Source organism: Pelodiscus sinensis, chromosome 2 (assembly GCF_052426305.1).
Source record: "Pelodiscus sinensis isolate ZL-2025 chromosome 2, ASM5242630v1, whole genome shotgun sequence".
NCBI classification, from domain to species: domain Eukaryota; kingdom Metazoa; phylum Chordata; order Testudines; family Trionychidae; genus Pelodiscus; species Pelodiscus sinensis.
The window spans coordinates 260,441,827-260,457,077 of record NC_143053.1 but is presented as its reverse complement, the minus strand read 5'-3'; the positions used below and the strand labels follow the sequence as shown (position 1 = coordinate 260,457,077).

Here is a 15,251-nt window from a genome sequence, read left to right as displayed (position 1 = left end):
GCCTGAGCAGGGCTTGGCCAGAGCCTTCATGGTGCTCATTGTCTGAAGGGGGAGATGTAAAACCAGGCCCATATCCTGCGTCTCCCCTTCCCGGGGCAGTACCAGCCACACACACTGGCAGCTCACGGCCCCTTCGCCTCAGGCCTGGAGCCACAGCTCAGGCAGGTTCACCCTGGGGGGCTCTGATTCCTGTACAATTGCTGCACTCCCAGCATGGCCCTATTGCCCATCCTGAGGGGCAGCCAATCAGCTCCTATCATTGGCCCCGTATGGACGTGCTGTGTGAGGCGGGGAGTCACTGCGATGCTGAGCTACACAGACTCAGGGGTGCTGGCTGGATGCCAGCTGTGGGGTTACAGGACTATCAGAGATGTGCAGCATTATCTAGATCAGTAAAGCGTGGCAGAAACGCAAGGCCTGCAGGTTGAGGCCTGTAAGATTTCAGCTTCGCCATGGGGATAGGAAAGCTTGACATGAGTAAGTGACCACAGAAGGGCCCTGTGCCCGTAAGAGCTCAAGATGCCTGGAGGGACGGGCCCACAGGTGATGTTACAAAAAATCAACTGCAATGTTCTGTGAGATAATGAGATTGTACCTCATTGTACCTAGGGGTGTGAGATCCCATTTAATTGATTAACCAGATACATGTAATGTTCAACCAGTTAACCGATTAAACGGGAGGCAGGCAAGGGGCCCCCTGCTCCTGTGGCCATGCTGGAGCAGACCCCGTTCCCCACTGCTCTGGCCAGGCTGGAGTTCCCCTGTTCCAGCCCCCACTGGTTAACCAGAACCATTAAGGGTGAGGCCTACCAGTTAACTAATTAACCATTCACATCCCTAACTGTAATTTCATTCACAGCACACGTCCTGACCACAGGGAACACGTTGTGCATAGATGCTACTGGAAATAACAGGAACTACAGACAGTCTGTGGAAAACAAGGCACCCCAATGTTTCTACAGACAAGGAAAAAGAGGCCTGACACTTTCATGCACATGAGCAGTTAGACGTAGTTAATGGGGTGAGTAAAATTGGGGGACCTCAAGGAACCATCCCTCTCCTGATGCTCAGATGAGGAGGAATCCATCTCTCTAGGGATCTCTGTAAGGCTGTGAGTGTGACAACACTAATCACTTGGGCATGGGAATTCGTAAGGTTTCTATATATTTGATAGTGATAGAGATTTAGCCGTGTTAGTCTGGTGTAGCTGAAACAAAATACAGGACTGTGTAGCACTTTAAAGACTAACAAGATGGTTTATTAGATGATGAGCTTTCGTGGGCCAGACCCACTTCCTCAGATCAAATAATGGAAGAAAATAGTCACAACCATATATACCAAAGGATACAATTTAAAAAAAATGAACACACATGAAAAGGACAAATCACATTACAGAACAGAAGGGGGATGTAGCGGGGGAGGGGGGGAGGGGAAGGAAGGTGAATGCCAGTGAGTTAATGATATTAGAGGTGGGGAAGGGTAGATGTCTGTGAGTTAATAGTATTAGAGGTGATATTTGGGGAAGCTATCTTTGTAATGGGTAAGATAGTTGGAGTCTTTGTTAATTCCCCTGCGGAGAGTGTCGAATTTTAGCATGAATGCCAGTTCAGAGGATTCCCTTTCAAGTGCAGATTTGAATGTCTTCTGAAGTAGGATGCAGGTTAGCAGATCATTCAGACAGTGTCCTTTCTGGTTGAAATGACAAGCAACTGTTTTTTCTTTGTGATCCTGTCTAATATATTTTAGTAATTGTAACTGTGCTTGTCTCTAATAAAGCTTATTAGACCAGACATGGTACTTGTGAATGTCTGTGTCACAGTCCATGGCCTTCATGAGCTCCTAGAGGCTCTGCATCTGAAGGCACAAGAGGAATGACTGTCACTTTTGTTGGGATTAAATATATTCTGTTGTTAATCACAGTTAAACATTTCACAATGTTGATTGTTGTGGGTTTTATTTAGTATGATCCTGCCTTTGTGAAACCAAAATGGAGTCCAGACACAGACCGTGAGCTCCATATTGTTGTTACCTCAGCCACAAAGGGCCTTTGGGTCTGGCCTGGGCCTGCTGGAACCAGATCGATCTGGTTCTTCCTGCCAGAGACCGGCCTGAGGGTTCCATCTCCTCAGAGTTTTCCCGCCAAAAACTCTCTAAGGCTCTGCACAGTGGCAACAGTTTCTATCCCTCTTAGGGACAGTGCGTGACAGATCTGCATTTGCATACTGTCATTAGCCACCCTTAATTTAATTTAATTCAGTTGTGTGCTTTGTATTACACTGAATATTCATTAAACTGTACCTGTTTTCTTTTTCCTTCTGTGTTAATGGATTCTGGTCACTATTTGGTAGCCAGGTGGGCTTTGATTTACTCTTTGACTCTATCATGATTGGTTTCAGGAGCCTTCCCAGTTAACTGCTATCAGTCCTGATTTTTGTGGGGAAGGAGAAAAAAACCCTGTCAATTAAAGTTTCTCTACTAAATGAGGCTAATGCAGTGGGCTGTGAGTGTTTGATATTTAGATTTTCATGTCATTTGGGTGTTGAATATAATGGCCCAACCAAGAAATGTCTTTGTTCTGTCCCTGAGTAAATGTGTTAAATTTGCATATGAAGGCCAGTTATGCAGTTTTCTCTCTGGTTTGCTCCTGAAATTATTCTGCAAGAGAGTGGGCTGCTTTTAGACCCATTAGTGAGTGTCCCAGCAAGCTCAGAACATGTTTTTTCTTTTCCCCTTCTCCTCTCTTTTTCTGCTTTATGTTTGTCTCTCTGTGCCTCTTGCTCCATATTTGTCATCTGAGGAAGTGGGTTATGCCACTCAGTTGGGGGACACATTGTGAGGATTGGAGGGTTTTGAAGTCATGTTTTTTTTAAAGTCTCACTTCTGTGATCCCCCAACTAATTTTTCTGTGAGTCAGTGGCCCCCAATACAAAAACGGTTCCCCACCCCTGCCATAAATAAAGAAAACATTGGAACCTTTGGCATTGGACATAAAATAATATTTTGCTTTATTTAAAATGAAGTTTAATAAACTAACATGAGAGAGTTCCTTTCTCAGCTGCAGCTCTAGCAAAGTGACTTGGGCGTAACTGTGTAATTAACAGTGAGTTTCCATTAACAGCTAGAGGTCCACAGAAAGTTTTGCATTGCCAGGTGATCCATGGGCCAAAATGTTTGAGAACCACTGCTCTAAGGTACAACAGGACCACTCGTTTTTTAAGATTGTTTTTTTAATTTATCGACTAACACAGCTACCCCTCAGACGTTTATCTATCTCGGTAGGTTTCACATCCCCACTCTCAGCGGGACAGGGCTGCTCTGTGGCTGCGGGTGTTCTGAGAAATGCTGCAAGAACAAGGTTACACTTTCAATTTTGCTCTTTGCCTTCTCTGAGCAGTGGAAGCAGCTGAGAAAGCAGTGACGTTCCCTGAACTCTGCCTATTCGTGTTACTAAAGTTGGGGATTGATCTTCCAGGTAAGGACTGACGCCAATGTCTGTATCCAAATGTAACTCTAATGGCCTCTGCAAACTTCTGAATTCAGTGTTTGTTCCTTTCCTGTGGATCTCCAGGAGTTTATCCGAACCTGTCAGCCTTGGGGCTGGAATGTTTAATGCAGCCTCAAGGCTGGGGCAAGCTACTGTGTTTTCAAATCTTTTGCAGAAAGTGCTGTAATAAGTGTTGGGAGCTAAACTGAATTTTCTCCCAGTTGTAGAAGTTTATGTTATTTAACTGAACCCAAGAGTTTGTGTTTAGTGCTGGATGGGCTCTGTTATCCCAGAAGCTGCTGTATGTGTGTGGTGGCCTAGATTTCTTTGGGAGCAGGATTTTTAATACAAGCCATTGCATCTAATTCTCTTTTTGTGAGTGTTCTTTATCCTGATTCCCTTCAGTTTTACAATGAATCCCATCTATGCTTATGATTTTCTCCTGATGATTCACTTGAACCTTGGGAAATAGGCTATGCTGGATTATGGATTTTTCCAGACCATGGGTGTTCACCATAATGAAGGGTAAATAAAATCTATTACTAAACCTTTTGCATTTATAAACCATTATAGAGTACTCTATTTGTACAGTATGTCGTAAGATAAATCCTTAATGCACTGTATTTAAATTGTTATTGGGGGTGGTGTGTGGTCTGGGAGGGAGGGAGAATGCATGAGGGGGATGGGTGTGCAGCGTCTGGGTATGAGAGAGTTGGGGGACGCTTACCTGGCACCTGACTCCCAGAGGCACATGTGGCTCTCTCCGCCCTGCAGCTTTTAGGCATCCCCCTCCACCACTTCCATTAGCCATGATTTACAGCCAATGGGAGTGTCAAGGAAAAAGCCTCCAGACAAGCACTTTGCTGCAATGCTGTTCCCTGAGCCAGGAAGAGAGGGAGAGTGGAAGCGTACACAACCACTTCCTCCTGCCCTGCCATGCAGAGCTGTGGTCTGCATCCAGCCTGTGCCTTGCCTGGATCCATCCTACAAGGCTCGTGGCTTCCCCCTTTCCTGCAGCGGGTAGCTGGCACTGGCTCCCCAGCCATGCAGGGAGTCTGAATCTTGGGTGTTTCTGAATTACAGACACCCAGATTAAGGAGGTATAAGATAATAGAGGAGGTACCCGAGCCATTAGCTATCATTTTTGAAAAGTAATGGAAGCTGGGAGACATTCCAGAAGACTAGAAAAGGGCAAATCTAGTGCCCATCTGTTTAAAAAAAGGACAACCCAGGAACCTACAGACCAGTCATCTTAACTTCTGTGCCAGGAAAGATAATGGAGTAAATAATTAAGGAAGGAATCCATCTGCAGACATCTGGGAGACAAGGTGATAACAGTAAACATGGATATGTAGAGAACAAATCATGATAAGACAGGTTGGTAGCTTTCTTTGATAGGATGACAAGCCTTGTGGATAAGGGGGATTAGACATAGTATATGTAGATTTTAAGGATTTCATACAGTGTCACATAATCTTGTAGATAAATTAGGTACATACAATGTAGATGGAGCTACTATAAGGTGAGTGCATAACTGGTTGGATAATGATTCTCAGACTAGTTATCAGTGTTCGCAGTCATGCTGGAAGGGCATAACAAGAGGGATTCTGCAGGGACTGATTCTGTTCAATATCTTCATCAGTGATTTATATAATAGCATAGAGAGGATACTTACAGAGATTGCAGATGATAATAAGATGGGAGGGGTTGCAAGTGCTCTGGAGGATAGGGTCATTATTCAGAATTATTTGGACACACTGGAGAAATGGTCTGAGGTAAATTGGATGAAGTTTAATAAGGACAAATGCAAAGTGCTTCACTTAAGAAGGAACAATTCGTTTCACACGTACAAAAGAGGAAGTCAAGTTTCAGAGGGGTAGCCGTGTTAGTCTGAATCTGCAAAAGCGGCGTGGAGTCCTGTGGCACCTTATAGACTAACCGAAGTGTTGGAGCATAAGCTTTCGTGGACAAAGACCCACTTTGTCAGATGCATGTAGTGAAAATTTCCACTACATGCATCTGACAAAGTGGGTCTTTGCCCACGAAAGCTTATGCTCCAACACTTCAGTTAGTCTATAAGGTGCCACAGGACTCCACGCCGCTTTTGCAGATTCAGACTAAGTGGGTCTTTGCCCACGAAAGCTTATGCTCCAACACTTCGGTTAGTCTAAAAGAGGAAGTGACTGTCTTGGAAGGAGAACTGCAGAAAGGGATCTAGGGGTCATAGTGGACCACAAACTAAATATGAGTCAACAGTGTGACATTTTTGAGAGAAAAAAAGAAAAGCAGCAAACATGATTGTGGGCTTCATTAGCAGGAGTGTTATGAGCAAGACACGAGAAGTCATTCTTCCGCTCTGCTTTGAGTTGATTAGGCCTCAGTCAGAGTTTTATGTTCAGTTCTGGGCACCACATTTCAGGAAATATGTGGCGAAATTGGAGAGGGTCCAGAGATGGGTAACAAAAACTATCAAAGCTCTCTCTAGAAAACGGGAACTATGAGGGCAGACTGAAAGAATTGGGCTTGTTTAGCTTGGAAAAGAGAGGACTGAGAGGGCACATAGTAGCAGCTTTTCAGTATTGTGGCAAGAGCCCTTCTTTCCCTGGCCAACAGCCTTCCTCACACCCCTTTTGCCGGGGGTTGGGCTAGCTACTGGTTTCTGGGGTCAGGAGCCCAGCCACTCCTTCTTGGACTGCTCTCCCCTGCCATCTCGAGCTCTATAACAGCTAGTACTTCATCTTTCTCTAAAGCTACGACTACACTGCAGGCTTTTGCCAGCAGAGAGTATGCTAATGAAGCGCTCCTTTGCATTTGCATAGTCTCTGCTGATGCTTTTTGTGGAAGAGGTTTTTGCGCAAAAACAAGCAGTGTAGACGGGTCCATTTTGCCCAAAAATGCCCTTTTGCACACGATCCTGTAAATCTCCTTTCTTGAGGCCCAAGGATCTTGCTCAAAAGGGATTTTTTGCTCAAAATGGACCCATCTACATTGCTTCTTTTTGCACAAAAACCTCTTGCACAAAAAGCATCGGCAGAAAATATGCAAATGACAGCATGACCAATGCTAATAAGTGCTTCATTAGCATAGTCTCTGCTGGCAAAAGCCTGCAGTGTAGACATAGCCATAAGGGTGCATCTAGACAACACTCTTCTGTCAGAAGAAGCTACACAACTTGCACTACACAAATTATGTAGTTTATTTTGAGTCTATGTTGAAAGAGTTTCTTTTGAAATTTGGCGCTGTCTACACAGAACCAAATTTCAAAATAAAGCACTTTTCAACAAATCCCTTAATCCTCGTTGAATGAGGATTATAGAGATGCCAAAATAGTGCACCACTATTTTGGGAAATAATGGGCGCTTTTAAAGACATGGCGTTGCTATTTTGGGATATTTCCAGTATCCTGAAATAGCAAGGCAGTCTAGATATACCCTAGCTCTTGCTATCTCTCCACCTCTCCATCTTTCCTCTCATTCTCTTCCATGCTTTCTAACTATGGAGGCTTTAATTGTCTCCAGCAGGCCTGAAGAGGAGTCAGGTGGCCCCAGTCTGCCTGTTGCCCAGATGCTCCTAATTGCCCTACAGCCTCTGCCCCTAATTAATAGGTCTTTTACCTTTATTGGCCTGCCTTGTCCACCACACTGTAGCAGCCCTCTGGCCTGACCTTGTCACAGTATCTAGAAGATTGTTAAAAGAAAGATGCGGGTGTGTGAAATATTCTCCTTAACTTCTGATGACAGGCTAATAAGCAATGGGCTAAATTGCAGGAAGGGAACATTAGGGGAAAACTTCCTTATTATCAGGGTGATTATACACTGGAATAAATTGCCCAGGGAGGTTGTGGAATCTCCATCTCTGCAGATATTTAAGAGCAGGTTAGACAGACATCTATCAGGGATGATCTAGACGGTGTTTGGTCCTGCCATGAGGGCAGGGGACTGGACTTGATGACCTCTCGAGGTCCCTTCCAGTTCTAGTGTTCTGTGATTCTATGATCAGACAACATTCAGGTCTGTTAATTCTTTGCATTACAGCCAACTATTATGAATAATGCACTGGAATTTATAAACACAACACAGGCAAGCATGATTCACTAATAGTAAGATATGATAAAACAGTATGAATCAACCCAAGAAAGCAAACATATTATGTGATATAGCAGGTTGACCCAATGAGCTACACCAACCTGAAAGTGATTACCCACTTTGAGGAGATCTCCAGAACCATAGAACTAGTTAATGTAGTGGACATGACATACAAAGCTTTTGATATGATCTCCCACAGTATTCTTGCCAGCAACTTAAAGAACATAGCTTGGATGATGAACTATAAGGTGAATAGATTGTCAGGCTCAACGGGCAGTGATCAATGGCTCAATGATTGATTGTAGTTAATATCACATGGAGTGCCCCAGCGGTCAGTTCTGGGTCTGGTTTTGATCAATATCTATGTTAATATCAATGAGTAGTCCTGTAGCAACTTGGAGACTAATAAAATATAGAGAGAGTTTCATGAGAGTCTCATGAGCTTCTGCATGCAAAACCCACATCCTCAAATGAGCAGAGTGGAAAAGGTCCTCCGCCCCTTTTCTCTCCACTTTGCTCATCTAAGGAAGTGTTTTTTGTTATTATTCTATAAGGTGCTACAGAACTACTCATTGTTTTTAAAGTCACAGACTAGCACGACTACCCCTCTAAGACTTTTATCTGCATGGATGATCTATACAACAGTTCCGAAGAAAAGGACCCTGGGATTACAGTAGCTGACAAGTTAGTGTCAACAATGTGCCTTTGTTGCCAAGAAGGCCAGTCACATATGGGGCTGCATTATTAGAGGCATTGCCAGCAGATCAAGGGAAGTGATTATTCACTTATATTCAGCACTGGTAAGGCCACAGCTAGAATACTATGGCTAATTTGGGTTCCCTCACAACAGAAAGGATGTGGACAAATTGGAAGAGAGTCCAGCAGAGGGCAACAAAAATGATGACGGGACTGGGGCACATAAATTATGAGAAGCGGCTGACAGAACTGGGTGTTTTAGTCTGCAGACGAGAAGACTCAGGAGAGGTTTAATAGAATTTCCAAAGAGGATAGCTAGTGTTCTCAGTTGTGGTGGATGGCAGAATAAGGAGCAATAGTCTCAAGTTGCAGTGAGGGGAGGAGGTCTAGGTTGGCTATTAGGAAAATGTCTTTCCCTAGGAGGCTGGTGAAGCACTGGGATGGACTCCCTAGGAAGGGGGGGGGGATCTCCATTGTTAGAAGCTTTTAAGGTCAGCTTTCACAAAGCCCTGGCTGGGAGGATTTCTCTGGGATTGATCCTGCTTTGAGCAGGAAGTTGGACTAGACGCCTCCTGAGGTCTCTCTCAACCCTAATCTTCTATGATTCTGTGACAACCCAGGGAATTACAGACAAGTCAAATAATGTTAGAGCAACCTAAGGATTTTCTTTGGCAGGGTAAAAAGTCTTTTTGGACAGAGAGGAAGTGGTAGATATGGTATATCTTGACTTTAGTAGGCCTTTGATATGATCTCACATGACCTTCTAAAAACAAATCAAGAAAATATAATCTAGAGCTAGATGGAGCCATTGTAAGGGAGATAAATAACTGAATGGAAAATCATTCACAGAAAGTAATTATCAGTGGTTCACAGTCAAGCTGGAAGGGCATAATGAGTAGGTCCTGAGTCCTGGGCCTAGTTTCTGGTTCTGTACTCTCTCGCATAGAGAGTACATTTATGAAGTTAGCAGATGATATCAATCTGGGAGGGGTTGACTAACTAGGAAGCAATACTACATGAAAGAACCTGAGGGTCATAGAGGATAAGATCAGAAGCTAAATATGGGTCAACAGAGTAACTCTCTTACAAAATAAACATCATTTGGCATGTGTTAGCAGGAGTGTTGTAAACAAGGCACTAGAAGTCATCCTTCCATGCTGATTAAGCCTCAGCTAGAGAATGATGGCCAGTTTGGGGTGCACATTTCAGAGGAGGGGTGGTGTGGGAGAAAAATCAAATAACTCCAATTGTGTCTAAGGGGGGACTGTGGAGGAAATCAAAACTCTTTAAAAGAAAACTGCTGTAAGAGTTAAAAGTGTTCCAGGCCTCTCTCCCTGTAACAGAGAGAAACCAAATTAACTCTAATCAAGACCCTTACAATGCCTCCTACCTCAACTTCATAGAGACTCCTAGTCTGTCACAATTTGTCATTGTAAGGGTTTACAACCCTTATCTTTATCACAGTTTGCCATGTAGGCTCCTCACTCAGGTTATCATGTGCCTTTGTTCTGTAAAACTTACTTCTAGCACTTCTGGTGTGAACAGAAACGTCTCAGAGTACTTCTGCTGATACTTTGATATGTTAAAAAAAACAATCAACAACTAAACTGTCTGAACATACTGTATAAAGGATCCCTGAAACTCTCCCTCAGGGCTGCTGCTGCTCTCACTCTGGTAGCTGTCAGCCTGCATGCATGCATAATAAAGTTTTCCTTCTAGATTTCTCTCCTGCCTCACTGCTTTGACCTCCAGCCTCGGACCCTTCTGGGGACTCTGTACCCCAGGGGAACGAGATTTCCCCAACAGTGGACAAACTGGAGAAAGTCCAAATTATTACACCTCAGAGAGGTGTGATGCTAGGGGGTGAAAGGGCCTACAGCTTAACCTCTAAATAAAGGCAACCCCCAAGAAGGGCAGTCACACTGAACTGAACAAGAACTGTACAGAGCCAAGAGTGAGCTTAAGTCCTGTGAGTCCATGATAGTTGGACATTAGGAAAAACTTGCTGTCAGGGAGGCTAAAACCTGGAATAAATTATCTAGTGGGGGTTGTGGAATCTTTATTACTGGAGAGATTTAAGAGCAAGTGAGACAAACACCTGGAGCTCAACAGACTCTATAGACTGGCTATCATGGGTTCAGACTTTCCGTTCTCTTTGGTGGTTTCACTCTGTAACAATCTGAAGAACATAAGGGATAAAATTCACACATGGAGAACATGGATAGGAGATTACATTGTGTCTGTATAACTGGGCTGCTGATGTGTTTTAGGGCTGGACCAAGTTCTCAGCTACCATCATGACTAACACTGGAGTTTCCACGATTGAGATGTCAGCTTTGAGCCGCCCTCTGCAGCTGGGGATGCTGTACGACTGCCGCAGCGACACTCTCATACCAGGTACAGATGCACTGAACAACACTTGTATTTCTTGTTTATAGACCTCTGGCTTTAGCCAACCTGCAGGGGCCTTTTCAGCAGAAGAACCTGTTTAAGCCTTTGCTCTTTTGGGATGGTGTCCTTTGCCTCAGGGGTCACAACTGAGAATACCAGATTCAGGGCAAACAGCAGAGCTGGAGCACAGACTCACCCCACACTGGTGGGGTTTCTATAATTACATTATACCAAGCCAAAACCAAAAGTCAACTTCTGTCTTGCCACACTGATTAACAAGAAGTCAGAAATGCCAGCTCCATAGAAATTCCCAGTCCTCATCTCACCACCCAGACACTAGGGTTACGTCTACATTGCACATTCTTGCGCAGGATATACAAATGAGGTGTGGCACTGAATATTTCTGTGCCTCATTTGCATACCCAATGAGCTGCCATTTTGTGCAAGGGGCTTTTGCACAAGAAGGAGCAGTCTACACTGCTTCTTCGTGCATAAAAACCCACTCTTGCTCAAAAGCCGTTCTGCCGCTTATTTTCATGCAGAATGGCTCTTGCACAAGAGGGGGTTTTTGTGCAAGAAGAAGCAGTGTAGACTGCTCCTTCTTGTGCAAAAGCCCCTTGCGCAAAATGGCAGCTCATTAGGTATGCAAATGAGGCACGGCAATGAATATCACCATGCCTCATTTACATATCTTCTTGCGCAAGAATGTGCAATGTAGATATAGCCTAGATGTTATAATGAGTGGTTGCTGAAAACCAGTTAGATCAAAGTGTTCTTCAGATCCAAAGAGATCAGCCACATAAACAGGTTAATATGTAATGCAGATCTTCCTGAGAGCAACTCCTACATAAGAACATAAGAATGGCCGTACTGGGTCAGACCAAAGGTCCATCTAGCCCAGTAGCCTGTCTGCCAACAGTGGCCAGCACCAGGTGCCCCAGAATTGGTGGACCGAAGACAATGATCAAGTGATTTTTCTCCTGCCATCCCTCTCCAGCCTCTGACAAACGGAGACCAAGGACACCATTTTATCCCCTGGCTAATAGCCTTTTATGGACCTAACCTCCAGGAAATTATCTAGCTTCTCTTTAAACTCTATTATAGTCCTAGCCTTCACAGCCTCCTCTGGCAAGGAGTTCCACAGGTTGACTACACACTGTGTGAAGAAGAACTTTCTTTTATTAGTTTTAAACCTGCTACCCATTAATTTCATTTGGTGTCCTCTAGTTCTTCTATTTAGGGAACTAATACATAACATTTCTTTATCGGCCCTCTCCACACCACTCATGATTTTATAGACCTCTATCATATCCACCCTCAGTCTTCTCTTTTCTAAACTGAAAAGTCCCAGTCGCTTTAACCTCTCCTCATATGGAGCAATTAAAAAGCTTTAAAATATTAAATTTAAAGCTAAGTTAAGGGAGGTGTCTTTAAATTTATTAAATAGGAAAGTAGGTGAAGATAAGAGCATTTAAAAGAGTTATTTTGAAATTCAAAGAGAAAAAATGGCAGAAAAAAGGAATTTAAAAATATTTTATAAAGTGGAGATTGTTTAATAAGCACATGATAAAAAGCTTTAGAGAAAAGGCTTATTCTATGAAGGCAGGTAAAGAGAGAAACATTTAGAAAAGCTTTAAATATTAGATTAAATTAAGTTCTTCACACAGCACATAGTTAACCTGTGGAACTCCTTGCCTGAGGAGGTTGTGAAGGCTAGGACTATAAAAGGGTTTAAAAGAAAACTAGATAAATTCATGGAGGTGAAGTCCATTAATGGCTAATTAGCCAGGATGGGTAAGGAATGGTGTCTCTAGCCTTTGTTTGTCAGAGAGTGGAGATGGATGGCAGGAGAGAGATCGCTAGATCTTTACCTGTTTGGTTCACTATCTCTGGGACACCTGGCATTGTCCACTGTGGGCAGACAGGATACTAGGCTGGATGGACCTTTGGCCTGACCTAGTATGGTCATTCTTAGATATATGGATAGGTAAAGAAGAGTTAGTTTGAAATATTAACTAAGCAGACAGGGGGCCAGACAGGAGAGTTTAAGAGGGAGAGCAAGAGATCCCACCGCTGAACAGACTACCAGGTGAGAGTGAGAGTACTCGCTTTTGGTGTTAGTGCGTTTGCTCGAATGTTTGAATTGTGATTCTGATTTCAGGTGACTGCAGTTTCAGTTTCAGCTGCTGTGGCAGTTGGGACTGAGTGTCTGATCTTTGTTCTCTTGATTGCTCCCTTGATTGACTCAGATCAGCCTTCCTCTGTGTGACTCATGAGGAGGCAGGCCTGGCCTGGCCTAGGCAAGCCAAGAGGAGGCGTTGCCTTATATATTAAAAATGTGCACACTTGGACTAAGGTGGAAATGGACATAGGAGATGGAAGTGTTGAGAGTCTCTGGGGCTATGTCTACACTGGCAGCTTCTTGCGCAAGAACATCTTGCGGGTTCTTGTGCAAGAAGTCTTGTGCAGGAACACGCCCACCCTGCCATGTACAAGATATGCTCTTGCACAAGAGCGCCCATGGCAGTGTGGATGCTCTCTTGCACAAGAAAGCTCTGATGGACATTTTAGCCAGAGGGCTTTCTTGCGCAAGAATCTTTGCTGTGTGTCCACATTGCCCTCTTGCGCAAGAGCTCTTGCACAAGAGAGTTTACACTTGTAAGAAAAGAGTGTAGCTCTTGCCCAAGAAGTCCTCTCTTACCACGCCGTACTGTAAATATTCTTCCTCAAGAGCAGGTGGGCTGTGTGGAAGCTCTGTGGAAGAACTGCCATTCTTGCTCAAGAACCTGCTAGTGTAGACATAGCCTGGGTTAGGATAAAAGGGGTAAAAAACAAGGGTGATGTCATGCAAGGAATCTATTACAGGCCACCTAACCAGGTGGAAGAAGTGGATGAGGCTTTTTTTAAACAACTAACAAAATCCTCCAAAGTCCAAGATTTGGTGGTGATCTGGCACTTCAATTATCCAGATATATGTTGGGAAAATAACACAGCAGGGTACAGACTATCCAATAAGTTCTTGAACTGCATTGGAGACAACTTTTTATTTCAGAAGGTTGAAAAAGCAACCCGGGGGAAAGCTGTTCTAGATTTGATTTTAACAAATAGGAAGGAACTGGTTGAGAATTTGAAAGTGGAAGGCAGCTTTGGTGAAAATGAACAAGAAATCATAGAGTTCATAATTCTAAGGAAGTAGAAGAGAGAACAGCAAAATAGAGACAATGGATTTCAGGAAGGCAGATTTTGGTAAGCTCAGAGAGCTGATAGATAAGGTCCCATGGGAAGCAAGACTGAGGGGAAAAACAACTGAAGAGAGTTGGCAGTTTTTCAAAGGGACATTATTAAGGGCCCAAAAGCAAGCTATTCCGCTGTGTCAGAAAGATAGAAAATATGCCTTGGCTTAACAACAAGATCTTGCATGATCTAAAAATAAAAAAGGAGTCATATAGAAAATGGAAAGTAGGACAAATTACAAAGGATGAATATAGGCCAACAACACAGGAATGCAGGGGCAAGATTAGAAAGGCAAAGGCACAAAATGAGCTCAAACTAGCTATAGGAATAAAGGGAAACAAGGAGACTTTTTATAAATACATTAGAAGCAAGAGGGAAAACCAAGGACAGGGTAGAACCAAGAGGAGAAAAAAGAACAAGTTAAAAAGCACTTAGAAAAGTGAGATATCTGCAAGTCAGCAGGGCTTGATGAAATGCATCCCAGAATACTCAAGGAGCTGATAGAGGAAGTATCTGAGCCTTTAGCTATCATCTTTGAAAAATCATAGAAGTCAGGAGAGATTCCAGAAGGTTAGAAAATGGCAAATCTAGTGCTCATCTTTAAAAAGGAAAGTAAGAATAACCCAGGGAACTACAGATCAGTCAATTTCACTTCTATGCCAGGGGAGATAATGGAGCAAGTAATTAAGGAGTCATCAGTCTGCCATCAGTCTGCAGCACCATGGAGAAACACAAGGCAACATCAGCCAGGAGAGCTCAGTCAGAGCCTAGTGCTCAGCACTCCCCAGTGCTGCTAATTCAGTGGTGCCGACATACCACTTCCTATGTCACAACACATGGCTACACGCTCCCTGGCCACATCCACACATTCTTCACCATCTCACCCACCCTCAGTAATAACATAGACAGATTCAGCAAATAACAATAATAACTTACCTCACCACAACTCACAAAGTTTTTCACATGCTCCAGGGTCAACTAAGTTAGACGAGACAGTTTTCAAGGTATTGCCCTCTCCCCTGGCAGATGACCTTAAAGAATTCCAAGAATTATTTCAATCGCAGGACATTACGCTCCAAGAGCTGCAAGACAAACAACAGAAAGTACTCACAATTCTGCAGCCAATGGCATCTTCAGAGATACTCATCAATGAAGCTATCTTGGAACTGTCAGATCTCTTTGCAACAGTAGCCATGTGCAAACGCCACAGATTCTGCTCCTGAGTAGGGCATGGCAAGAGATTGAAGGGAGATGCCTTCACCATTTGCTGGACAGTTCCCCTACTCTACATCTTCTCACCAGTCCCACTACTCTTCAGGGTAATCAACAAGATACGCTCTGATCTGGCCACAGTAATCCTG

At 43.7% G+C, this 15,251-nt stretch overlaps 1 protein-coding gene across 1 annotated transcript in view; it reads left to right on the top strand.

Annotated features, from left to right (window-relative positions):
• Window positions 1-3,256: 3,256 nt before the first annotated feature.
• Window positions 3,257-15,251, top strand: part of LOC142825166 (uncharacterized) — a 43,426-nt gene continuing 31,431 nt past the window's right edge. Inside the window, exons 1-2 of the mRNA XM_089775944.1 lie at window positions 3,257-3,472; window positions 10,536-10,662. Coding sequence (XP_089632070.1) covers window positions 10,563-10,662 — 100 coding nt within the window. The 5' untranslated portion in view covers window positions 3,257-3,472; window positions 10,536-10,562. The remainder of the gene's footprint in view (window positions 3,473-10,535; window positions 10,663-15,251) is intronic.